Consider the following 26,337-nt stretch of genomic DNA (forward strand, 5'->3'; position numbering starts at 1 on the left):
TAGACATGTGCCTTATGGCAATGTCTGTGCCTTATCAGAGCCCCTGGCAAGCACCTCTGAATAAGTGATGTGCTCTCGCTAACGCAGTTGGATGTGATGCAATGGTAACACCCTTGTAATTGGGGCAGATGTCTCATTACCGCTGAGTGATGGCGATTAGACAGGGAATTTGGTGGTGGAGCCAGGACTGGACGAGCTGCGAATTCACAGGCCATGACTGGCAGCTCAAATATGTCTCAGTGATGGCTAATTAACAGCTAATGTAAGTGTTTCTGCACTGGCCTGCTCACAAAACCCTCATTAGCGCTAAATGACTCCACGAGTGTGTGTGTGTGTGTGTGTGTGTGTGTGTGTGTGCACTGTATATATGTGTGTGCTGCATATGTAGGGAGAGGGGACTAATTGGTTATAACATCTGTAATTATATAACTTCCTGACAAAGTGCTTTTAATTAGGTGGTGATAATCTATGCCATAAACATTGGGGTGGTGCAAAATCGTGGCATAAACAAATCTATAAGAGATGAACAAGCTGGCTTGTTATTACAGCAATAAGCAGCAGATTTCTGGTGCACCTCATATCTACATAGAGATGCAGCAGATGGCGGAAAGTGGAGATATTTGACGAGGATTGTCTCTCCCCCCCATTCAAAGAACACAGCCTAAACACGGGGCTTTTAACACTCTCTGTCTTTCTCTGTTACCCTCTCTGTCTCTTCTCCCTATTCCTGTCCTCAATCTCCTTGTACAGAGACAGACAAAAAGAGTGTTGAGTCAGAGAAAAAAAAAATAGACATGAAAAAGGACGACCGAGCCAATCGGTGAGAGACTACATCAAAAGAGAAAGGAGAAACTGAAAAGGAAAGGGGACGTCTCTCATCTGCAAAGCTTCACTGTCCACTGTGCGAAATGAAAAGTTCAGATCAAAGAGAAGACGGACAAGTGTGTGTCCGAGTGTCACAAGCCATTTTATGGAAGAAGCACATTTTCTATTGAATTGGAAAAAAAATATTGAGGGGAAAAATATAGATAAGTGTAATAAAGTTAAAGAAAGCGATAAGTAGTCTCCAATAAGACAACTCTAACAGATACGATTTATTTGAGTAACTGGAACAGTCTATGAGTCTACCTCTTCCACTGCTGAAACTAAGCTAAATCCATCAATGTTAAAAATAGAACAGCAAAGAAATCTAAACCCTTAAATCTAAAAGCAAAAAATAAAAAAGGATAGAAGTTTGGATTCAAAAACAAAACAAACAAATGGTCTGTTACTCTCTCTCTCTCTCCCTCCACCATCCTCTCTCTATCCCTCCTTCTCCCCCACTCTTTAGCTTTCTGGGTCACCGTCATGACAGCCACTATGTATCCATTAAGCTGGGCGAACGGCCAGTGAATGGGGAAGGAGTCCCTGAGCAGCGCTGTCTGGGAGAGCGCCAGCCCCGACAAATGAATACTGATGAAGCTGACACTTCACTTCTGAGGCCCATGATGGAGGGGAGGGGGCGAGCAAACCAACAAGCCAGTCGGGGGAGAAAGAAAGGAATCGAAGGAAATATATGGAGAGAGTTGGATTTCAGAATGAAAAGACGGAGAGAGAGAGAGAGAGAGAGAGAGAGAGAGAGGGAGGGAGAGAGAGACAAGGAAAGAGAGTGAGTGAGTGAGAGTGAGAGCGAGAGAGCGAACAAGTGATGAAGTGGAGGTGAGAACGTGAGGACGACGAGAGGACCCTTGGGTCATCGTGCTGCTCATCGACCGCCTGGCCCGGACACACTGATTAAGCAGACAGCGTTCACACCGAGCGCTCGTGTCCTAATCGCCTCCACTGCAGGGAATCAGCCTGGCATGAAATGCTCGTCCAAAAAAAAGAAAAAGAAAAAGAAAACCCACCTCTAACTTGACTAATTTCTTTTGATCGGGGCTCAGAACACTCAGGGCTTTTGGAATGGCTTTTGTTGTCACTAACAAGCTCTTCCACAGAGTCAGTGCAGCATAGCCGCCTTGCATACTAAGACAGAAATGTACTTATTTAAGGAGAGCTCACACTGCTCAACCGTGTGTGTGATAGCACTGGAATAGCACAGGATGTGGAGCTCAACACATGAATGTGAAATGGTGAGAAAGGGGAAAACTCACCCACACTGCATTAGGAAAGTACAGCTTCCTCACTAATTAGTGCAGAATTAATCAGACTGCATTACGGTTTGTCACGAACCACAGATGAACGTTGGAAAGTTAAAGTCAAAGACAGTTAGGCAAGATTTGTTTGTGTACATACTTGATGCATTTCCTAGAGCTCATCCACAGCGACACAATTCTAGTCGTTAAAGTAAAATGTTATGCCAAAATGAAATGTTATCTGTCAGTTTGTTGATCACTATAAATAACGAGAGAATGCAAATAGGGAGGATATAGAGTGAGCTATGCTACGTGCAGAATTGAAAGCAATGAGAAATAAACAACACTAACATCAACAACCTGAGGGTGTTTCTTTGTTAATTTATGTGCTGTAATTTTAAGGTAGAGATGTCATATCTATGAGACATTCCATGTCAAGTGGTACCCTGGCCCCGCCCGCCTGTATTTCTGCTTATTTTCATCACACTGAGATTCTAGTTTTGCTCCTCTCAGTGTGCTTGTATTACTGTATGTTTCCCTCAGCCGCCAGGATGGCGGGCCAGTCAGCGATGAGAAGGAATGGCGTTAGTTTTGAAATCGAAAGAGGCAGTGGTTAACGGTAGTAGCAAATATAGCAAATCACAGTCGGAGGAAAGTGTCAATTTAAATAGCATACAGGCAAATACATTGTTTCCTGACTGCCTGTGCAGTTTATTATCAGTTTGTAAAGGTTAGGCAAACTACGAACTACCTGGCTCTTAAAACAAAGAAATGAGATAAACGATAAAAGTGGAGGTCTTCCTTTGCTTTAGAATAGCCAGTCAAAGTTTATTTTTGTTAAAAATGCTTTGATACAGATTTAATCCGTCCTTTTAAAATGGTTTAAATAGTGTCCATTGCCATGGATTACTGCTTATTGAAATATAGCAGCTTATTACAATTTATTAGCTATTTTTATGCATCTCTTTTATGTTTTATGGTGTTTTTTACACTTACAGTTTGTCACTGTTGGCTGTGCATCATAACTGCCATGACTATATTTCAATAAATATATTAAACTGAAATGGTCTACCACCTCATGAAACAGTCACCCACATACAAATGAATTCACTGACAGTTTTATGTCCCATTATACAGCACAGTCACTTGTTCGCTCAAACTATCTTTGTATTCAGAGGGAGTCCTTGAACTAGCAAATATGTGGCAAGGCAGTGTCACCACTAGGGAAGATTAAGTGCTTGAGGCCGCCCACAAGTGACAGTGTGATTTTTACTCGCACTGAAGAGACTACACCAAGTTAGGAGCCAAAAGCAGCAAGGGCAGCGAGGGGAGAGTGGGGTTTTTGGTGAAGGTTTCACATCGCTTCAGGAGCGGTGACATTAAAAGGGCGGAGTGTCACCTAAGGAGCGCCGCGCTCTAACGTGTTCGGCTCGGTCTGAAAACCCTGCGGCCTGATAATAGGTAAGTGAATGGCTGGCGCGGACAAGGAGCAACAGATACAAGAGCAGCCATTTTGGAGAGGGAATTGATGACAAAAGTGTGCCAGTGTCTGGTGAGAAGAACGAGATCGTCATGGCACCGAATCTCCGGAGGCCACAGGAGACGCTCAAATAAACTACTTTTGTTTGTAAAAGGAGAAGGCTTTTTTTTCTTTTCTAGAAGCTTCCACTCACCCCTTTGCAGACGGACACGGCCTCTTTGGACAGGGACTTGGGGTAGGAGACGTTGTGCTCCATAATGGACTGGAAGAGCTCATCCTCATCCTCACCATCAAAGGGGGGCTGCAGAGGGAGAGAGAGAGAGGGAGAGGGAGAGAGAGAAAGAGAGAAAGAGAAAGAGAGGGAGAGAGAGAGAACAGTCAGTAAACAGCAACTTCTACTTCTACTTTCAGCCTTTTCAGTCAGTCTTGATAAATATTCTTCTCATCTAAAAGTGTGCAAATTGAGTTAAGGAAATCAACAAATCGATTGATTCCGAACAGTTCTAATGTAATTGAATCCAACATTTGTACAAAGCATTATGCCTAATGAACTGCACAAGAGCACATCTGAACAAAAAAATCTTGATTATTACTGATCTAATCTACTGAACTAAAATGGCAAACAAATACAAAATAATCTAAAACAATCTTACGTATTGTGTTTGAATGAGCCTAAAGCGGTAAGGCAACAGAGCAGGGTCAAAAAAGGAAACCTGTGAGTAATGTTAATTGGTGTTTTGGGAACGCCATAATGGATCTAAAAACCAAGTGCAGTTACATAAGCAATCAGTCACCCAGTAGCGCAAGTCTCACAGGAGCAGAAAGACTCGCTCAGTCCATTTATTAAAACCTCAATTAGAAAAACATCTCAATGTGGATTAGTTTAGGAGCTGAGTAACTGTCTTATGCCATGTGGTTCAGAGTTCAGAGAGAGAGGGAGAAAAAGAGAGAGAGAGAGATAGAGAGAATCAGAGAGAGAAAGAGGGAAAACTGGGACAAACTGAGTGGTGTGGAGAGAGTGTGTGAACAGACAGCGAGATAAGATAGATTGAACAAAATCAGCCAGACATAATGATTCTGCTAAAAGGCAAATGACGAGGGCTATGAACCCATTCCTCCTCAGTAATGTCCCCCTACTTCTCTCCACTCCACTCTGCTCCGCTCCATGGCTGCCAGCTCACCTGGCACGGCCACACTGTTCTCCTCCTTTTATCTTCCTAAATGCACTATTATTTTTTCACCTGCCCATGGCAAAAGCTACCGCCTCTCTCTCTCTCTCTCTCTCTCTCTCTCTCTCTCTCTCTCCCTCTCACAGATGAACCTAAACAATAGGTTCATGCGGTACATGGGCAGGATTGATGGGGTGGGTGGGGGGTTTGGCAGGGGGTGTGTGCTTGAGTGAGCTGGGGGCATAATAAGAAAAAGAGCGGTTCACAAGCCTTTGGACAAGGTGAGCTATAATAACGTGTCAATGAGCTGGCGATCAGGGCTTTTCATCTCCCATTTAGCAGACACGTACAGGGGCGGAGAAGGCTGGGGCGTATAAACAAAACAGGTGATGAAAAAACAGGAAGAGCGAGATGAGAATAGAACAGAGGAGAGGGGAGGGGAGGGGTGGAGAAGAGAGGAGAGGGGAACGGAAGAGAGGAGAGGAGAGGAGAGGAGAGGAGAGGGGAACGGAAGAGAGGAGAGGAGAGGCAGCGCTTTCATCAGACATCTGTGAAGAGCAGATGAGAGGGACTGAGCCTCTCGTGTCCCTGGAGTCCGACTCTCAGCACTCAGCCGTCCAACAGAGAGGCCAACCAGGGCCAGTCCCCACAGAGTAGCACTGGACCCAGGAGACATGAGGAGGAGGCAGGGGGAGGGAGAGAGAGAGAGAGAGAGAGAGAGAGAGAGAGAGAGAGAAGAGAAAGAGAGAGAGAAAGAAAGAAGGAAAGAGAGAGAAAGAGAAAGAGAGAGGTGGGGGGGTGAGGGAGGTCTCAGTGGGAGTGACCTGGTTCCTCCAGGTCTCAGAGGGGGTGTTGCTGCTGTGCTGTGAAAGTGAGAGCAGCGTGTGTCACATGAGTACTGAGTGTGTCTCTCTGTGGTTGTGGCAGTTCTGCTGTTTATTTGAGTAGTTAGCCACATATGTGTTTGCATGAATAACACATTTTCACGTGAGACCCTGGTTGTATGGCTTTGTCCATGGACTGATGATAAGAAACAGCAGAAAGAGAGAGAGTGAGAGAAACAGAGAGAGAGGGGGGGAGGGAAAGGGAGGAGAGAGAGAGACGAGTGTTAGAGGAGGATAAAAAGGCCTTGTTTACCTGTCCTGCAAGCATCTCGTAGAGCAGGACTCCGTAGGCCCACCAGTCCACTGAGCGCCCATACGGCTGATAAGCAATGATCTGTGGAGCGAGAGAGAGAAGCCCACAGTTAGTCTATATGTACAGTACACGCATGTTCACATAAACACTAGCATAAACACACACACACATGCACACACACACGCAAGCACGCACAAGCAAGCATGCACACGCAAGCACACGCCCACACATTGTGTAGTGCCAATTACGTTGCTTTACACAGATGCTGATGCCGTCTGGTATAAGCCAGTAGGTTGCACATGATGACTGTCACAGTTGTTAGTGTGTTGCCAGGTTTGTTAATTGTCTGGTTCGATACACCTGCTCCATACAAAGATCTTCGCCATATAAAGATCACACGCACACACACACACACACACCTCGTCTACACACCTTTGGTTGGCAGGAAATATTTGGCATCCGCATTCAAAGACAAGTGTGCCAGCAGAGAGGTTTAACACTGTGTACACTGCCTACTGCATGACTGATAGAGAACGCTAACACAACAGATGTGTTATGTATTTATGTGGCTGGTTAACTGCATTTGTGCTCCAGGGCACCACTATGGTGAGCTACTGATGGAACACTGATAATCAGTCACACTCAACATCTCATTTTCCTTCTCTTAAGCAGACAACCACATCATTTATTTACATTTATTTATTTATTACAGTTGGCTGTGGAAGTTTGAACATGAGGACAAGAATTCAACGTCTCTTAAACCAGCACTCTCTCCCCTTTCTAGTGTACTTGTGAACTTTCTCTCTTATTCAACTGCGACCCAGAAAGAGAACTACATCACGTCTAGGACATGAATCACAAGCCGCGTCATCCCCACCTCGTCTCCGTCCCCGGAGTGGGACGCAGTCCGCACGATCCCCGAGACACATGCCTTCCGCGCTAGTGCCGGGCGCCAGTCTGCTCCGACGTGCCACTAGCAATTAGCCTCCGTCGCAGCTCGGCCTTAATTAGCGTCTGTGGCCGGCCCGCCTGCCCGCCCACGCGTTTAGCCTAGCTTAGTTTAGCGTTCACGCCGCGGCTAACAGCTGCGCCGCAACTTCCCTGACCTGAGACGTGACAGATAGGGTCTAATTAAGCAGGGACTGGAGAAGCGCCCACTTGACTCAGAGTCTGGCAAAGTGAGAGCGCTGCAGGGTGGGGGCAGTGCGTGAGCATGTGTGTGTGTGTGTGTGTGTGTGTGTGTGTGTGTGTGTGTGTGAGCATGTGTGTGTGTGTGTGTGTGTGAGTGTGCGTGTGAGTGTGAGTGTGAGTGTGTGTGCGTGAGCGTGTGTGTGTGTGTGTGTGTGTGTGTGTGTCTGGACTCTGGAGGACCGCCTGAGAAGCTTCCTAAGAGTCACTCCAATTAGCCGACTGCACGATGAGAGCGTGCTTTTACGCTAAAACTCCATTCTCTCCCTCTCGCCTCCTCGCCAGGATCTTGCTCTGTCAAGAGCGAGTGCAGTGCTGCGCAGCGACCCAGAGGTGCAGTCCTCCAAACGCTCTCCTCATCCAAGCCCCGTCAGTTTCATGCAAATATCAAACACTTCAGGCAACAACCACATTCAGTTCCGCAATTACAGTCCCACTACAGCCACAAGAGTCTGAAAACCAAGCCACTCCTGCTAATGATCCGTTGTAGCATTGCAGGTAATATATAGGAGTTACTCTCAAGAGCCATTGCAGTGATGGCCCATTCAGGCGAAACGAATCACTTGCAGCCATCCCTTGGGCTGTAACCACCGCAGCGTCGACTGGCCCAGCTTTTCTTGGGTTTGTGAAACATCAACATGAATTAATTACACATTAACTCGTCAAACAACCCCCCCCCCCACACACACATCACAGCAGCCCAATCCCACAGAGGCCGAGTGAGTGATGGCTGTCCACACAGTCACACAGTGGGAGTCGGGGAGGAGAGGAGCCATCAATAAAAGATGACCAATCGCATCATGCAGACCAGAGGGGAGCGTAGCAGAGGGAGGGAGACCACGGGCTGAAGGCTCCTCCTGAAGCACATCCAACTCACAAACATATCTTCTAGTGCGTTTCACAGTGAAAGTAATTCCTCCATTCCTCCCTTCTCTCCAATGGAGGAAGGAAGGAGGGAATGGAGGAAGGAAGGGATGAATGGAGGAAGGAAGGGAGGAATGAGGAAGGAAGGGAGGGAGGAATGAGGAAGGAAGGAAGGAATGAGGAAGGAAGGGAGGGAGGAATGAGGAAGGAAGGGAGGAATGAGGAAGGAAGGGAGGGAGGAATGAGGAAGGAAGGGAGGAATGAGGAAGGAAGGGAGGAATGAGGAAGGAAGGGAGGGAGGAATGAGGAAGGAAGGGATGGAGGATGGAAGAGAGGAAGGAAAGAGATTACTGTTGAAAATACTGTAGCTATTACAGGTAACAAAGGCAATAGGCAAATAGTTTATAGACAGATAAATAGTCAGCTGGGTGGACTGACAGACATACAGAGAGAAAGACCCTTCATCATTAGCAGCACTCCGTGCATCAGATTTCTCCAGCACACTTGTACATTTACTCCACTGAACCACAGCTCTCATGAGAAATAAGGGAAAAAAGAGAAGAGGAGGAGAGAGGAGGAGAGAGAGGAGAGGAGAGAGGAGAGGTTCAGGTTAGCTAGGTTCTCTCGCTTCCTCCCCTGAACCACAGCTCTCATGAGAAATAAGGGAAAGGAGAAAGGAGGAGGAGAGAGGAGGAGAGAGGAGAGGAGAGATTCAGGTTGGCTAGCTCGCTTCCTCCCCACTGGGTTGTCACAGGGCCAGAGTAGGGTGGCGGTGGTGGTTGTGTTGCTGGAGAGGGGGAGTTGAGGAGGGTGGGAGAGAGAGAGAGAGAGAAAGAGAGAGAGAGAGATGAAAAAGAAAGAGAGAAAGGGTGAAAGAGAGGTGCACCCCAGAGAGGTGCACCCCAAAGAGGCACTTCACGCGAAGCGAAAGAGTATCAGCCAGAGCTCAGAACCAGAGCCACGATCTCAGAGCTCAGAGCGCCTGTGTGGTGGAGGGAGGAGGAAGAGAGAAAAAGAGAGAGAGAGAGAGAGAGAGAGAGAGAGAGAGAGAGAGAGAGAGAGAGAGAGAGAGAGAGGAAAAGGGAGAGGGAGAGGAAGAGGGAGCTTGTGTGTGCCTATACAAATCTAAAAACATAACAAACACATACACCCACAGAACAAGATAAAAGCAAAGAAAGTACACGTGACTTTACATGTGAGGGGGTGTGAGTCTGTGTATTGTGTGTGCGTGTGTGAGAGAAAGAGTCTGTGTATTGTGTGTCCGTGTGTTTCTTTGTGTGTGTGTGTGTGTGTGTGTGTGTGTGTGTGTGTGTGTGTGTGTGTGAGAGAGAGAGTCTGTGTATTGTGTGTCTGTGTGTTTCTTTGTGTGTGTGTGTTTCTTTGTGTGTGTGTGTGTGTGTGTGTATGTATGTGTGTGTGTGTGTGTGTGTGTGTGTGAGAGAGAGAGAGTCTGTGTATTTCTGTGTTTCTTTGTGTGTGTTTGTGTGTGTGTGTGTATCTATCAGGGTCTGTGCTAGATGGTGGTTAAGCGCGCGTGAGAAGCCCATCTCTGTGTGGGCAGAGGTATATGCAGATTTAGCTTGGCGCTCGTTAGTGTATTTTGGTCTGTGTACAGTGAGCTGGCTAGCGCACGTGTGTGTGTGTGTGTGTGTGTGGGTGTGTGTGTGTGTGTGTGTATCTGCATGCCGTGTTCTGAACATTCTCTCTCTCTCTCTCTCTCTCTCTCTCTCTCTCCATCCCCTCAGGGTAGATTTGCTCATTACTGTATCCAGTGGGCAAAGCGGCTCTCTGTACTTGTGATTTAGCCCTCCTGAGCCACTCTCGACAACACAACAAATCTCAACCATTCCTGTTGCTGTTGCACACAGGTCGTCTGCTAATGCACCACATCTCAAGCAGAAGGGGCCAAGGTGAGTCCCCAAAGAGAGGGAGAGTCGGCCAGGCTGATTTGTGAAGGCATTTTCACGCAATAAAAAATGGCCACTTCAAAGTGTGTGGCCCCTGGAGAACTTTCTGGAAGCCGTCCAAACACCTTGGCATTCAAAGAGCGTGGCACGCACAACAGTTCCTCAGGGGGAGGTTCACAAAAATACACATGGGCCTAACATGAAGCGAACACACACACTACCTAATGTGGCACCTTAGAGAAAACAAACACCTTCCTTGACTTCACACATCTGTCCAGACTAATCTTAACACAGCACAACTGTGGCAACTGTTGGTGTCCATTTTTAGCCTCCTCGCCACCCACTGGCCCTGCCTCTCCTCACCTGCTCGCTCCACACCACTCCTGTGTGGTGACACTGAGAGGAGCTGTGCTGCCAATTAGCCATTTTGGCTCAAACCGCCGCACAAATGAGGCTGTGGAAGGTGCCATTATTTTCACAAAGGACTGATTGTGTTCCAGAGACAGACTGGCCAGGGCTCCAGGGCTATTTATCAGCCATGAGCGAGTGGCAATATGGCCCCTTTCAACTGTCTCAGCACGCAGGGGCAACTGTGAGTGGTGGGAGACGTGCTATTTCCTGATCACACCTACCAGATGGTGGTAGAGAGGGAGAGAGAGAGCGTGAGAGAGATAGAGAGAGAGCGAGAGAGAGAGAGAGAGGCAGAATGAGAGAGAGAGAGAGTGGCCTATTTACCAGGCTTGTGTAAGAGTGAGGGTGTCTGAAGGCATTTGCGGGCTATCATGCGTCCTCCTCTGAACGAGACGGTTGACACACACACACACGCGTGCACCCACACACACACACACACACACACACACATCTTTCTGGAGGCTCATGGTGCATGTGTGTGCATATGTAGAGCATCCAGTTTGGGTCTAGTCAAGTGTGTGGGCTGGATTGGCCGTATTCAAGAGCACAACAGCTCGCTGGGTTGCACAACATCCTTACACAATTGTTAGCAAGGAGTTTATTCTACTTAACAACTCCTCAGTGTCTGGTGTCAGAGCACCATAGAGTCTGACATCCAAAATCCACTCCCCCTCAAGTGTTCTATTTACAATGCACTTACATAATTAATGCATCATAGCATGTTCTACTTGTGCAACTATACAGCATTTCACATTACTACATACACTAATAGGCTTGAGCAGGGGTGCTGCTGGCCCTTATGAAAGTCAAAAAAGGTGTTGGGCCCTTAGAATCTTCATGCAGAGCCAACTCTTCTTCTATGATCTTCTCACTTGCAACCCCTTCAGTTATTGGCATACTATGAGACTGGGTGCTATTGGACAGTGAGTTTGTACTTTGTAGTCTGCGGGCTGGTGAGCAAGGATGCTCCTCCTCTCCTTCTGACGGAGATGAGCGATGGAGGAGGAGCAGGGGTCGTCAGCACCTTGGACAGCGCTCAGCTGTCATCGCTCTGTCAGCACCTCCTGGTCTCGTCTCCGCTGCCACTTGGCAGGAAGACATCAGGCTCTATAAACCGCTGTACGTCTCAACGTCGGCCGTGCCCCGAGGGCAGCCTTCAATGTCAGACAAGACTGTGGAACGCAATGCAAGACTGTGGAATGGGCAGTGACTGAGATGGAGCTGATGAGGACGGCTTCCCAACCAAAACCAGAGCAATGGTCAACACCCCTCGCCACCTTAATCCATCTTTTCACTATTGACTAATGGCTTAGAATAAAATCATTACGGTCAACAAATCCACACAACATGAATAGATTAGTTCATTCAGAGCTGACAATTTCAACCTCTAGTTACTATCAAGTGAAATTGTCTAGCAGATAAAAAGTCAAGTTCAACTGACCAAACTATGACTCAGCCAGTGGCTGCACGTCCACGTCCACACACCAACACACGGAACAGACAGGATCCGTTTCTTTCAGATGTGTGTGTGTGTGTCTCACATTTGCCCTGAAAGCCTGAAAGACTTGAACTGGTGCATTGATCCCCATGCGATTGGCATTGCTTAGTGTCTGAAGATGAAAGGGTGTGGTGGGCCTAATCTCTCATTGCGGTGGGTGGAGGCGGCTAAACAGCGATGAGACGGGCAGAGGAGAGAAAACAAGACGGAGGGCAAGACAGGGCACAGAGAAAAAAAAAGCCCCACCCTGAGTGAGACATGACACTTTAATTAACGACGGAGAGGGAAGTTCACAAGGTTGAGATAAATGGAGCGGGGGAGTATTAAGAGAGACGACAAGAAGGAGGGAGAGAAGGGAGGGAAGACATAGTGGAAGAGTCTAAACAAAAACAAAGAGGGGAGGACAAGGGAAAAGGGAAAGAAAGGGAAGGAAATGAGAGAGAATACAAATAAGAGGAAATAGGAGAGAGAGAGGAAGAGAACACGGAGAAAAGGAGAGGATAAAGTATGGCTTTATTATTCCCACCATGGCCTCTCTCTCTCTCTCTCTCTCTCTCTCTCTCTCTCTCTCTCTCTCTCTCAAACCTGCTCAAGGTTCAGGTGGCTTTCCATCATAAACACAGTGCCTACACCCCATGTAGAACAGATGTGTGGTGCTGCTGCTGCATTTCCACAGCGAGGAGGAGGAGGAGAAGGAGGAGGAGGTAGAGGAGGAGGAGACCATGAGCCTCTGCTGGTGTGCGTGACTGGCATGGACCCTCTGAGGATTAGCGCTGGATAACTCCCTCCACAGGGACAGGTGGGAGAGATGCATGGGAATGCCAAGGGCTGCATCCGAGATGCACGCGAGCCACTGCCGCGCACCGGATCAATACAAGGCCTCTGTGAGGAATGGCGCACAGACGCTCCCATACTGAACACATCTCAGCATTCCTCCTCCTCACAATGAGTATACTGTATACTGCAGAGAGCATCTATCCTCTATGTGTGATCATGTTCTGAGGCAACATAAACACACCAAGTTATTTTTCCCCCATGGCCACAGCAGAACTAGCCAGCGGCAAGTATTTATGATGTTATTAGTAATAACTTATTACCCACTGGAATCATGCATTGCTTTCAGGAAATCCATCGTAATTGGTAAGTTCACTAGATTCATTGTCCATTTCTAACACCACACAGACACAGACGCACACACACACACACACACACACACACACACACACACACACACACACACACACTCACACACACACACACACTAGATCCATAGAGAGGAAGGGAAATATGGAGACAGAGAGAGATGAATGGGGAGAGGGATAAATGATGTAGTCACAGAAATCGAAACCCTCTTTGCCTCCATTAATCATACCAAGGTTACAACGCTCATACCCTTCCTGACTAACACCACAAATGACTTCCTTCCTCTTCATCATCATCATCATCATCATCATCTTCTTCTTCATCATCATCCTCTTTATCCTCACCTTCCTCTTCCTCATGCTCCCTTGGCTCGCATTCTGCTGGCCTATTGACCTTTGACCTCAACAGCGCAATCCGCTGCTGCTCTCCAAAACATTCTGACAGAGGTACAGCACTGCAGACTGCTGAGGGATGCACAGGGATGGAAGGAGGAATGGAAGGAGAGATGGAGAGATAGAAAGAGAGAGGGAGAGGGAGAGTGAGACGGAGGTCTAGTCTAAGATGGGGAAGGACTCTGGTGGAGGGTACTCATGAGTGATCCCTCTAAGTACACGAACACACACACACACACACACACACACACACACACACACACCCCCTGCTAAGCAGCATGACAAAATGGCATGTGACATCTGCAGATTGGGTCATATTGACCTTCACCTCAACAAGCTGAAGGCTGCAAATGTGTGTGTGTGTGTGAGTGAAGGTCTCGGTCTCTCTCTGTGTGTGTGTATGTGTGTTTGTGTGTGTGTTTGTGTGTGTGTGTGCGTTTAAGAGAGAGAGAGAGTAAGTGAGAAACAGCAAGAGAGAGAGAGTGTGTGTAGGCTTGTGTCTGTTTGGTTGTGTGTGTGTGTGTGTTTAAGAGAGAGAGAGTAAGTGAGAAACAGCTAGAGAGAGAGAGTGTGTGTAGTCTTGTGTCTGTATGGTTGTGTGTCTAGGTTTGTGTGTGTGTGTGTGTGTGTCTAGGTTTGTGTGTGTGTGTGTGTGTGTGTGTGTGTGTCATCATTCTGACTGTGATAAAGACAGACATGCCACGACCTCTGCTGCTCCACTCTCTCCTGTTACGTTCATATTTATTACCCATAGTTCCACGGGAATGGCCAGCAGTCAGTTTGTGTCATGTGACGCATCGAGGCAAACATTCTGTTCTGGTGAGTGCATCACTGTGTGTGTGTGTGTGTGTGTGTGTGTGTGTGTGTGTGTGTGTGTGTGTGTGTGTGTGTGTGTGTGTGTGTGTGTGTGTGTGTGTGCACTTTCGTCCTCCCATCATACTAATACTACTTGACAGTTTTGGATCATGCTCATAGTCACTCAAGGTTTTCTGTAGTGCCTGTAACTCAGATTCTTGAGATTTCAGTTAATGAGAGCTCTCAGTCCCCACAAGATGCTGATGCTGACACACACACACACACACACACACACTTTTTACTCAGACACACACATGTCCAGCTGCCCATTTTTAAACACAAAACTGGATGAAAATTCACTATTTTTTGTGATGCAACTGGGCGTCCAGATCTGAAGTGTAATGTCAACTGGGTTTTGTAGTCTACTGACCTCGGAGAAAGAGTCTCGGCAGCTCTTGGCCCAAATCAACATCCATTTCCTCCAGTGGCTTGAAAAGCCAGTCTCACAAATGCCAAAGAGAAACTTGAGCGAACAACTTGTTGAACAAGAGGTGTGGCACGATTCTCTTCTCTCCTTCTCCACATGCTCCTCCTGCACTCGTTTACTCTGACCTCCCTTCCTCTACCCTATGGAGCTCGCTCTCTTCTGTCCCTCTCTCCCTGTTCTTCAAACACAGACAAGGGGACTGGAGAGGAGAGGCGACCGCCGCCTACGACTCCCAGTGGAGAGAGAGTCGGAGACAGAAACAACAAGATCATTTGTGCAAACACAGTGAGCGATGGACATTTTGTGGGGGCTGTACTCTGGTAAGCACTTTCTGTTGTTTACACCTCCCAGTGGAAGTGCACACATACAGCAACAACAGAAAATGACACATTTCTTCATCTACATTTGAAGAGTTTGGTTGATAACGCTATATATCTCCATTTTCAAAAACATTAAAAAGTCATGGTATTTAATTGTGCATTTCAGGTAATGTCAATCAAATTGCAGTTGTGCTGTTTTGATTGAGCAAAGATAAATCAAACAGTTATACTCAAATTACTTTGAAAACAAAATGTAAAAAAAATATTCTTTAAAATGGAGGATATAGCGTTTTAGAACCAAACTCTTCATTTATTCATTTACATGTATTCACCTAGAAGACACTGTTGTCCAAAGTGGCATACATATGTCAACTACATTACAAAGGATTACATCCCTGGAGCAACAGTGCCTTGCTCAAGGGCACAATGGTGGAAGCAGGGAATTGAACCCACAACTTTGCATGCTAGTCCAGCTCCTTAACCACTACACTACCACCACCCCGAAAATGAATGCAAGCTATAGACATTTCGATCAAACAATGGATCTTTCAATCAGACAATGATGTACGTGTCTATTTCTAGTCCATCTATATCTATATTTGGGTGGTGGTTATAGTTGCTCTGGGTACAGTGGCCATGTGATATAACTGACATATAGAAACGTCTACTATTACCAACCGTCCCGTATTTCCGACCTCTTACGTGTACAGTATGTGTCATTTAATATTCATTTCTATGCGGCGGATTCCTAAAGAAATGCAAGCACCCACACCATAAGTGTATCTTAAGTAGCTATGTACCGAATTGAACAAAATGGTTGGTAATGGGTGGTTTTACAATATGTAAATCACTTTGGATAGAAGTGTCTGCTAACTGAATACATGTAATGTAAATGTTATATTCATTCTATCTGTTGGACTGTAGTTATGGTGGCATTGCACAAGCCTTATTAAAAACAAACTACCAGTGTAAGTTCCCCAATTGGGTCCCACTGGTTCCCATTAACATCCATTTTAAAATGGTCCTGTTAATGGCTGCTTAATTAGCTGTAATGTCTTTAACCATGGGGATAGAGGTGTTTTTAATTTGGTCACTCTATTAATCCTAATTCCATTACATGTATTTTATGAAGTTCAACTTTTTAATGTCAAGGTGATATCTACTATGGGCATTGTAATTACAGTACATAAGAAAATGTAAAATTGGTAATGATGTGGCAAGCATAATTCATTGATAAGACTCCTGTTCTCCAAAGAGCAGTTTCCCCAGGGTTTGACACATTATTCACTGGACCAGCAGATCATGTGGATGTCTGACAAATGACTAACAGATAACCTGAATCCCCCCAGGTCACGTTTGAGAACTGCCAGCACCTCTGTCCTCCTCACAACAGGGGCAAACTCAACCATCCATGTTCCTTCCAGCAGGATCACAGACAGGCATACAGGCAGGCAGGCAGACAGGCAGACAGACAGACAGACAGACAGTGAAACAGCTGGCTTTCATGAGTCTGTTTTTATGCACTGCAGCATCTGAGTCTGGGTGTCTAAGCGAGGGACTTTAAACCACTGACTGCAATGAGGGACCTCTAGATCAGGCCAAATCAGTTACGATTCCCTAGTTGGGGACAATGCCCCCCCATGATCCTCTCCCACTGAGTGGATAAGTAGGTCAGAGATGCTACACCGCAGTGCTCAGGTATCAGTGCTCAGTATCCAGCCCAGGGGAACAAGCCTTTGTGTCACTGCGTGTGTGTGCGTGTGTGTGTTTGTGCAGTGCATGGACATTCAGGGAAGTGACAGCATCACACACTGGAGAATGCTAAGAGCCGGCTTTGAACTGAATATTAAAAACAAAGACACAAACACACACAAAACTGATAAAAGGCAAAGACTGACATCAAAAGGCAAACCTTTTATTAGTATGATTACTTGCATAATAAATGTCTAGAGAGCACGTTTGGAGTATATTACATGGAGCAGATAAAAAGGAAGATGCTCTCTAGACACAGTGAAACCATTTCCTGATTGAGCAGCTGTTTGTCCTAATTTTGTACCCAATTTGTTTTCCAGAGCGTAGAACAAAGCGAAATGTTTATGACTCTCCATTTTGGTGTTCTCCTAGCTCGCCGGAAATGATGAATCAAACACTAATGGCTGAAGACTAACCGAGTAACGCTCAATAGGCTAAAACAAACCACTGTCTGAACGCTGCCAAAATGTCTCTGGATTGATTGTGTGACAGTTCGCCCCCAGAAAATGGCGGTGGAAGAGATTAGATAAGCGTGGTCCCCTCCGTTCCGCGGCGAGCGCCGCCAACCAGAGCATTAGCCATTTTCGCGCGTCGCGGCTTGTTAACACCATGCACTTGCGGAACTCAATTAAGCTGGAAAGGGCTTTTTGCGAGGAAATCGATGCAGGCGACACACACGGTCCATCCACTTCCATTCATTCAACTCTTGTCGTTCATTCCCTCCCTCTCTCTCACTCATTCATCCCATCTGCTCCCCAGACCCACATTTGTAGGCCAACAGCCTCATTATCGCTGGACATGGACAAAAGCGTTTGGCCGGGCTAACGTGAACAAGCGCCGGTCGATACTGTGGTGGTGAGACACGGCCGGTGAGTGTTTGTGCTGGGCTCATTAGCCCAATGACACGGCCCAAGACCAGGGGGAACCGGGGGTCGGACAGACGTTTTTTTTTTTTTTTCTTGGTGTTACGGTTTATTGCCTCACTGATGACGCACTGACACAAATTACACAGTAAACAGAGTGCAATGTTCATTGGCCTGTTCAGCCTAGTTAGGGCTGTGTCAAATGTGTGTCTAGCATGAATGGTTACACTCCTGGAATGCTAAGTGCTTCAGATAAATGTACAGGGTTCCTACTAAGTGAATTTCCATGACCTACTAATGAATGGTCCAATATACCAAACACCAAAGATTCAGAGCAGCCACAGAGTGTTCAAGAATCTTTTACTTTTTTAGAGTGGGAGAATAAATGGGCAGTGAATAAACAAAGTTGGGCTAACCACAACTGCTCAAACAAGCAGTAAAGCTAATAACCAGATATATAATATACCGGTACACCAATTCTGCGTGGAAACATAATCTGTATTAATGTATTTTGGCAAGTAAATTTTAAACCGCTACAACAAAATTCCCTGATATTCCATGACTTTGCCTCAAGAATGATCAAATTCCCTGACTTTCCATGTCTGGAATAGACTTTCTAAAATTCCATGATATTCCAGAAATTCCCGTGGAAACCCTGAATGTAAGACTCCCAACTGGTGAGGATAGCAGGCATGAAAAGTGCCCTGAGAAAAGAGTCATTCTGACACTGAGATGCTATGGCTATGCAGGGTGCAGAATAGAAGCGCTCTGTTTGTGGAGTGTAAAAATAGTTTTAGAAGACTAATCTAATTTCTTCAAATGTATGTAACGCAATCACGTCTGACATTGCCAGTCCCATTAGTGGATGCTTATTGTTACAGCCGACGTTCTGTGAACGAAATGCTTCAGTTATGTGCCTGGTGTAACCTGCCCGTCAGCCATACAACTGTGAAAATGACTATTGGGACACTAGCTTTGTAAGTGCAGTAATTGTGGTGAGAGTCACCTGAACAGTTTGGCTGTGACAAGTGTCTAGCTTGGTAAGTCATTCAGATGAAAGCCATCTAAAAGCAGTTTCAGAGGCATGAGGGAGTAGTTTACCAGATGACAGGACAAGATGCTGCTTCTTGTCTCTAAGAACTGTTAACATGCGGAGGACTCATTCAGACGAGGCAGAGCTCTGTGTTCTTCTGATAAGGCCCACACAGGCCCTCGAGCTGAACAGTGTTGTTTAGGATGAGATAAGCTTGTCAGTGCCACTCAGTATGTACATATAAGTGTGTGTGTGTGTTTGTGTGTGTGTGTATGCATGTGTTTATATGTGCCTGTATGTGTGTGATTATGTGTGATAATGAGTATGTTTGAATGTGGGTTGCATGTGTTGTGTGTGTGTGTGTGTGTGTGTGTGTGTGTGTGTGTGTGTGTGTGTGTGTGTGTGTGTGTTCATGTTAGCGTGTTTTGTATGTGTATGCATGTGTGTGTTTTCATAGATAAAAATGTGTGGGTGTGCATTCCATAGCTAAAAAGCACACACACATCCGGGTCTTATGATGTCCTCTGCACGACCCAGTATAAACCTGTGTGAATACCACCACCACACATGTGTAAATGTGCACAATCGCCCTTAAGAACATCACACACACACACACACACACACACACACACACACACACACACACACACACACGTGTGTAACTATAGAAAACTCTGTGATTTGCACAAGATCAATCGCTGTATAAACATGCTTATTTTTCACTCATGTGGCATGACGGCAAGCCGGAGGGGTCAAAAAGGGCGCGTCTGTGCTGCACTGACCTCTGGGGCGATGTAATCGGGGGTGCCACAGAAGGTGCGGGTGGTCACACCCTCCATCATGTTCTCCTTGCACATGCCAAAGTCGGCGATCTTGATGTGGCCCTCTGCGTCCAGCATCACGTTGTCCAGCTTCAGGTCCCTGACAGGGCAGACAGAGCAACGACAGGTCAGTACACTATATGTACATCACGTTGTCCAGCTTCAGGTCCCTGACAGGGCAGACAGAGCAACAGGTCAGGACACTATATGTACATCAGAGGTAAATTTACATTCTATTGATATTATTGAATTTAGCAGATTCTCCCAGTCTGTGTGCACCCTGGGCACCAAACCCTTGACCATTGTGCTGTTAATACACTGTCCAACAAGTTGAGCTACAAGGACAATATTTTACAAGGACACTGGATCACTGTCCAAAAGACAAGTTTTAGTTGAAAGGATGTATTTGATTGGTGGTTCCCATCCCTGGAATTAAGCCTTTGAAATATGTACTTAGAACTCTCCGGCTCTTCAAAGTTCAGCTCTGAAAGCTGAAGGTCAAGATTAGTGGAATCCTGGGTCTTAGACGAGCTCTATGGAGAAATACTGGGGACCCTCAACGTAAGACCTGCCTCTCACAGAGCTTGTGGAAGTTATGGAATAAATGGATTTTTTATGGAATAAACAGCATTTTTTGTGGCGCAGCATCCAAGGACATTTAAGGCCTTTTAATATCATTTGTCATTTTTTGGAGGAACCTCTCACTCTAGTGAGAAAAGCCTTAAAACGGTTTGTTGGCCTCTCTGTTTTTCCACAGTGTTCTGCTGACGTTGGATGATGGCTGCTCCATTTCTTCAGGCTAGTTTGGTTTGGGAAAAACACCACCGTATCAACACCACCACAAAAAAAGGAAAGACTGCATCCAAAGCAAAGCTACTTATCTCTTCTGGACTCTCTCTATATATATATATATATATATATATATATATATATATATATATATATATATATATATATGATTATATATGGAATTATGTAGGATAATTGATTATCTGGGAATATCATACACAGAGCATATGGAAAGAAAGAACAGTTAATTACTTGCTTTCTAATATGCACTATACTAATCAACACTGCATTTGTATGAACAATATATCTTATCCCGTAACAGCAAAGGGAAACACTGCATCCAAAAAACAAACCATACATGAAAACTGGTCCCATCACTGAACTATTCTCTCTCATCACTACCCACACAGCTTCAGATGGCAGTCACGATTCCAAAGACTGTCATTCTTTGATGCTGGGATTAGTTTGGGATGAGTTTAAAGTATTCAGTAGCAAGTAACCAACTGGCTCCCCAGCAGGCATCAACAGAGCACTGACATCCTAATGAAGTCTCAATAGGGCTACATAATTAATCCATTTTTAATCAAAAATCCCAATTTGATTAAAATTGTTGATTGATTATAGAAATTAGCTAATCACAAAGGCTGCAATTAACTGTGCAGCTTGCAACTCTGTCCTATTGGCTAAACCGTATCACATCAATCAGAGGTGACCCAACTTCAAGAGAAAAAATAGATTATTGAACTGAAGCTTGACTTTCAAAAATGATATTGTAAAATCAAACCGAAATTATCTGTCAGAAAATAATCACAATAGATATTTTCTCCAAATCGTGCAGGCCTAAATGGCAATGCATCCTGTAATGTTTCAGATTTCAGGAGTGACACATAGTGACAGACAGTGAGCACCAGGCTGAACCCACCTGTATATGACTCCTTTCTTGTGCAGGAAAAACAGCCCAACAGCGATCTCTGCTGCATAGAAGCTGCAATGACAGGTACAGTCAATCAGAGAGACTCACTTCAAGGACCGATTACTACAGATAATCTTCTTCAGAACTCCTCTCTACATGACCAAATACACCACATGACCATGTTTATTATTTTCATAATTATTTTAAAGCATTTCTAATAACTCATAACTGAGAAATGAAAACTATATGTCATGTTAATGAATATCCTCTCTAAGATCTTAAGCCATTTACTCCTAAAATTCCTGCTAAAAACGCCTATAGAATCCTATGGCATTCTAGACTAGACCTTATTTCCTTAGGGTTTTCTGAAAAAATACTAAAAATTGTCAACGTCTACAAAAATGTAATATCTAAACCTCTGTAGCACCTAGAAACATGAAATAAAAAGCATGCTGCGCTACGCAGCAACCAGCAGGAGATTCAATGTTGCGCTATGCAGCAACCGTCAGGAGATAGAATGTTGTGTCGTGTAGCATCCGGCGCGAATGGGATGAGAAGGCTCGACTTTGAGCCATGAGGATGATGCCCAAATATGAGGAGGAGGAGGAGGAGGAGTAGGAGGAGGGGGAGGAAGAGGAGGATGAGAGTGGAGTTTCTGTGGGGCTGTGTACACTTCATCTGGGCCTGGCTGGAAGGGGAAGAGGAAGAAGAGGAGGATGAGGAGGAAGAGGAGGAGAGGGAGGAGGAGGAAGAGGAGGAGGAGGGGGAAGATGAGGAGGAGGCGGAGGAGTTGGAAGAGGAGGAGGAGGAGGAGGAGGAGGAAGAGGAAGAGGGGGAGGAGGAGGAAGAGGAGGAGGGGAGGAGGAAGATGAGAGTGGAGTTTCTGTGGGGCTGTGCACACTACATCTGGGCCTGGCTGGATCTGACATGTTTACAGAGAAGAGCCGTCTTCAGGGTTCTGCTGTCGCTCCGAATCAATACAACTGACAACAGAAGGGACACACACAGATACTAAGGCTAACTCTCTCTGTCACACACACACTCACACACACACTCACACTCACACTCACACTCACACAGAAGAATAAGAGAAGAGACACGCTTACACAGCCTGGGGCTCCTTGAACTTGCCCACTTGTTGGATATGGTACATGAGGTCCCCACCGTTGACATATTCCATCACAAAATACAAACGGTCCTGGGAGATGAGAGAAAGAAGGTGGGAGAGAGAGAGAGGGCGAAAGAAAGAAAAAACAGAGAGAAAAAAGAAAACTAAGAGACCAAAATAACCCAAATGGAGTCCAAATTGTTGCCCATGACATCCATCAGCTTTGACACGGGCAGTGGCTGGAAAATGAACTTCCCACACACACTCACACACAGCCTGTCTGGCTGATGAGACTTTGATGAATGTTTGCGAGCGCCTGGCAGGGTTGGAGATCACTGCACTCACACCTGTCTGCGCCCTCTGCCAAAGCAATCACGCCTGGCTCAAAGAGATATTCCCCATTCCCATAAACACACACACACACACACACACACACACACACACACACACACACACACACACACACACACACACACACACACACACAGAAAAAGCCCACTCCTCAAAAGAGGTTCCACGCCTCGGTACGTCTCCGCTCTACGACAGATGTGTGGTGAGCAGCTGAGGCCTCCAGGCCCCCATCAGCACTAAAGGAGAATATGACACAGGCTGCATTTACACAGGCTGCTTTAAAGGACAATATGACACAGGCTGCATTTACACAGGCTGCTTTAAAGGACAATATGACACAGGCTGCATTTACACAGGCTGCTTTAAAGGACAATATGACACAGGCTGCATTTACACAGGCTGCTTTAAAGGACAATATGACACAGGCTGCATTTACACAGGCTGCTTTAAAGGACAATATGACACAGACTGCACTTACACAGGCTGCTTTAAAGGACATTATGACACAGGCTGCATTTACACAGGCTGCTTTAAAGGACAATATGACACAGGCTGCATTTACACAGGCTGCTTTAAAGGACAATATGACACAGGCTGCAAAAGGACAATATGACACAGGCTGCATTTACACAGTCTGCTTTAAAGGACAATATGACACTGCATTTACACAGGCTGCTTTTAAGGACAATATGACACAGGCTGCACTTACACAGTCTGCTTTAAAGGACAATATGACACAGGCTGCATTTACACAGGCTGCTTTAAAGGGGAATATGACACAGGCTGCATTGACACAGGCTGCATTTACACAGGCTGCTTTAAAGGACAATATGACACAGGCTGCATTGACACAGGCTGCTTTAAACCCACGAGATCCTCTGGGCTGCCTGTTCAAATGCACAGAGCAGGTAAACGACTCCGTTAAGGGCCATGTCACGTTAATGCTTATGTCTGAGCCACAGCTGGTGATGTTATGAAGGCTGCAAGAGAGGGAGGCTCCAAGTGTGCTGAGTCCCCACAGCAGCATCTGAGTAGGGCTACAACACCCCAAACACTACTAGCTACGTTTAGGGAAATAAGAGTTATAAGATTGTAAAGAAGGCTATAATAATAATATCTGATCTGGTCACAAGACCTTCATAATCAAATACTAATGACTTATATCACTGTATCATAAAGGGTGTATTGAGTGATTTAAACACACAACAGGGACGTCTCTGTGTGTTCAATTTGAGAGAATAATGGTTCCAATTAAAGGCTGCAAACCATTATAAAACTCCCTTCATAGAGGCCATTTGAATTCCCCCGTTTCTGTTTGAAGTGCTTCAGGTTCTTCCGGCATGAAGACCCCCCACTAGAGGAGTAAGCGGCTACTGAAGCGATGACGTCATCACCGTCAAGTTGCCCCCCCGAGGCCTCAGGGACACCTGAGGGGTCAGTTAAGTCCTCTGGCCGACACACCTGAGGGGTCAGTTAAGTCCTCTGGCCGACTCCTTTCTGTTTGGCGCAGTCGTGGTCCAGCCTAACTGAATTAGGACCATTGTGTTGGGTGCACCGATGACGCACACAAAGCCCTGGCTTCCATCAGCAAGGCGGACTTTTTTATTTCACCCTCACCACAAGCTGACCTATCCTGACACCCCGTCCCCAGAGAGACGCTGATTACGCCCTTTCATTTGCGGTGCCATTAAAGATGAAGAATACGGAGGGTATGTGTTTGTATGTGTTTGAGCTTGTGTCTGCCTATCAGAGAGAGAGAGAGAGAGAGAGAGAGAGAGAGAGAGAGAGAGAGAGAGAGAGAGAGAGAGAAAGAAATGTCCATTTTCCTCTGCAGTGGCCTATCAGAAGGTAATTCTGGGATAAATGATTCAGAAGGCTTTATGAGGGTGGCCATCACATGCCCTCTGGGGAAAAGAAGATGCACAACAGGAAAATCTACACACACACACACACACAGCAATTCAACACATGAATACAAACAAACCATTAAAAACGTGCATTCAATATTGAGATCCAATTTGCAAGAGAGATTACAAACGACATGTTCCGTGAGATATCCATAGAGTGCTTCCAGAGGGAGCGATGCACTCTCACAACCTCTCCATCTGGGCAGCCACAGGAAGCAACAACCAATCAGTAGCCATTGTGAGAATTCATCCAGATAAAATGCTGAGGTAAATTGGCTTTACGTTGTATGTGGTTATGTGTGTGATGGTGAAAAAGCATGTGTGTGTGTGTGTGTGTGTGAAAGATAGTGTGCACCTAGAGCAATTTATACATCTTTATACATCTTTAGTTCTATCAATCTGTTTTTGTTTGTGTTTATGTGAGTGACAAATAGAGAGAGAGAGAGAGAGAGAGAGAGAGAGAGAGAGAGAGAGAGAGAGAGAGAGAGAGAGAGAGAGAGCCTGCCATATTTGCCCAGTGATTGCAGAACAAACAAATGAAGGTAAAATATATTCTGGGAGAAGTTAAAGTAACAGCACTAGCAGCTGCACAATAATGCACATTGAATTGAGTTGAAAAAGAGAGTGCCAGAGAGAGAGAAAGAGAGAGAGAGTGCCAGAGAGAGAGAAAGAGAAAGAGAGAGAGTGCCAGAGAGAGAAAGAGAGAGAGTGCCAGAGAGAGAGAGACAGAGAGAGAGAGACACAGAGAGAGAGAGAGCAAGAGAGAGCAAGAGAGAGAGATGTAAAGAGGTGCAGGTGTGTGGGGTTCTCTTACCACAGTCTGGAAGCAGGAGTGCAGCTGGGTGAGGAAGGGCGGTTTGTCCTGCTGGGCCAGCACCCTCTTCTCCACCATGGTGCACTCCACATCATCGTCCTGGATCACCACGTCCTTCTTCAGGATCTTGATGGCGTACAACATATCCGTCTCCTTCATCTCCGCCAACATCACCTACACACACACACACACACACACACACACACACACACACACACACACACACACACACACACACACACACACACACACACACACACACACACACAACCCACTGCCATTACTGGTGTATATCATATAGGATTCATTCTCTCGCTAAGAAAATGTATGTTCATGCTTTCTCCACACAACACGTACAGTATCATTATGTGTTGTGTGAAACAAAAATTCGTTCCAAAGATCATTCAAAAATGAAATGACAGTACATACAACATGACTAAATCAACAACCAGCATTACATGAAATGTGTCTTCTGGTAATTTGATTACAACATTTCACTTGAAAATGACAAATAACAACCACAATAAAACAAATAAAAACGTCTATGGACTATGGTTAACTAGTTCTCACCTTTCCAAAACTGCCTTTGCCCAGAACGGCCAGGAAGTTAAAGTCGTCGAGTTTGACCATGTCCAGGTTGTTGGACGGCAGACAGGACTGACTGTCGTCCGAGGGTGTAATGACCTTCTTGGGCCCAAGCTTGGCTTTCTAAGCGAAGGAGAGAGAGGGAGACAAGACTCGTAAGGTGCTGAAATGGCTCTCCTGAGGCGCCATTGCCAGACAAGTCCATAGACGAGGCCTAAGGCTGGACCATAACTGCCCATCTGACCAAGGGTTTCTTAACCACCCCAATGACCCATAACTGAAGCGGAGACGCCATCACACCCAGAGATAGATGAAGACGACACACAGATGCTCAGGGCAACACATGAAGTATTATGGGGTGTTTGATGCAATACTATGGCCTGGGGCGGCCTTATAGCGGGACTCAGAGGAAGACTTGGGGAATGAATCCACTGCACCAAACTCCAGACACCCAACAAAGCTCAAATACACCTGGCTAGAGTTGACAAAAGAGCAG

At 45.9% G+C, this 26,337-nt stretch overlaps 1 protein-coding gene across 3 annotated transcripts in view; it reads right to left on the reverse strand.

Moving 5' to 3' along the window:
• prkcaa (protein kinase C, alpha, a) overlaps positions 1–26,337 on the reverse strand; it is a 155,819-nt gene that overhangs the window by 14,013 nt on the left and 115,469 nt on the right. For all 3 annotated transcript variants that reach the window (XM_048247365.1, XM_048247364.1, XM_048247366.1), the window contains 7 exons: positions 25,827–25,964; positions 25,257–25,430; positions 22,183–22,274; positions 21,086–21,148; positions 19,336–19,474; positions 5,901–5,981; positions 3,788–3,895 (listed from right to left, as the gene is read on the reverse strand). In XM_048247365.1, coding sequence (XP_048103322.1) covers positions 3,788–3,895; positions 5,901–5,981; positions 19,336–19,474; positions 21,086–21,148; positions 22,183–22,274; positions 25,257–25,430; positions 25,827–25,964 — 795 coding nt within the window. The remainder of the gene's footprint in view (positions 1–3,787; positions 3,896–5,900; positions 5,982–19,335; positions 19,475–21,085; positions 21,149–22,182; positions 22,275–25,256; positions 25,431–25,826; positions 25,965–26,337) is intronic.

This window comes from Alosa alosa, chromosome 7, assembly GCF_017589495.1.
Source record: "Alosa alosa isolate M-15738 ecotype Scorff River chromosome 7, AALO_Geno_1.1, whole genome shotgun sequence".
Taxonomy (NCBI): domain Eukaryota; kingdom Metazoa; phylum Chordata; class Actinopteri; order Clupeiformes; family Clupeidae; genus Alosa; species Alosa alosa.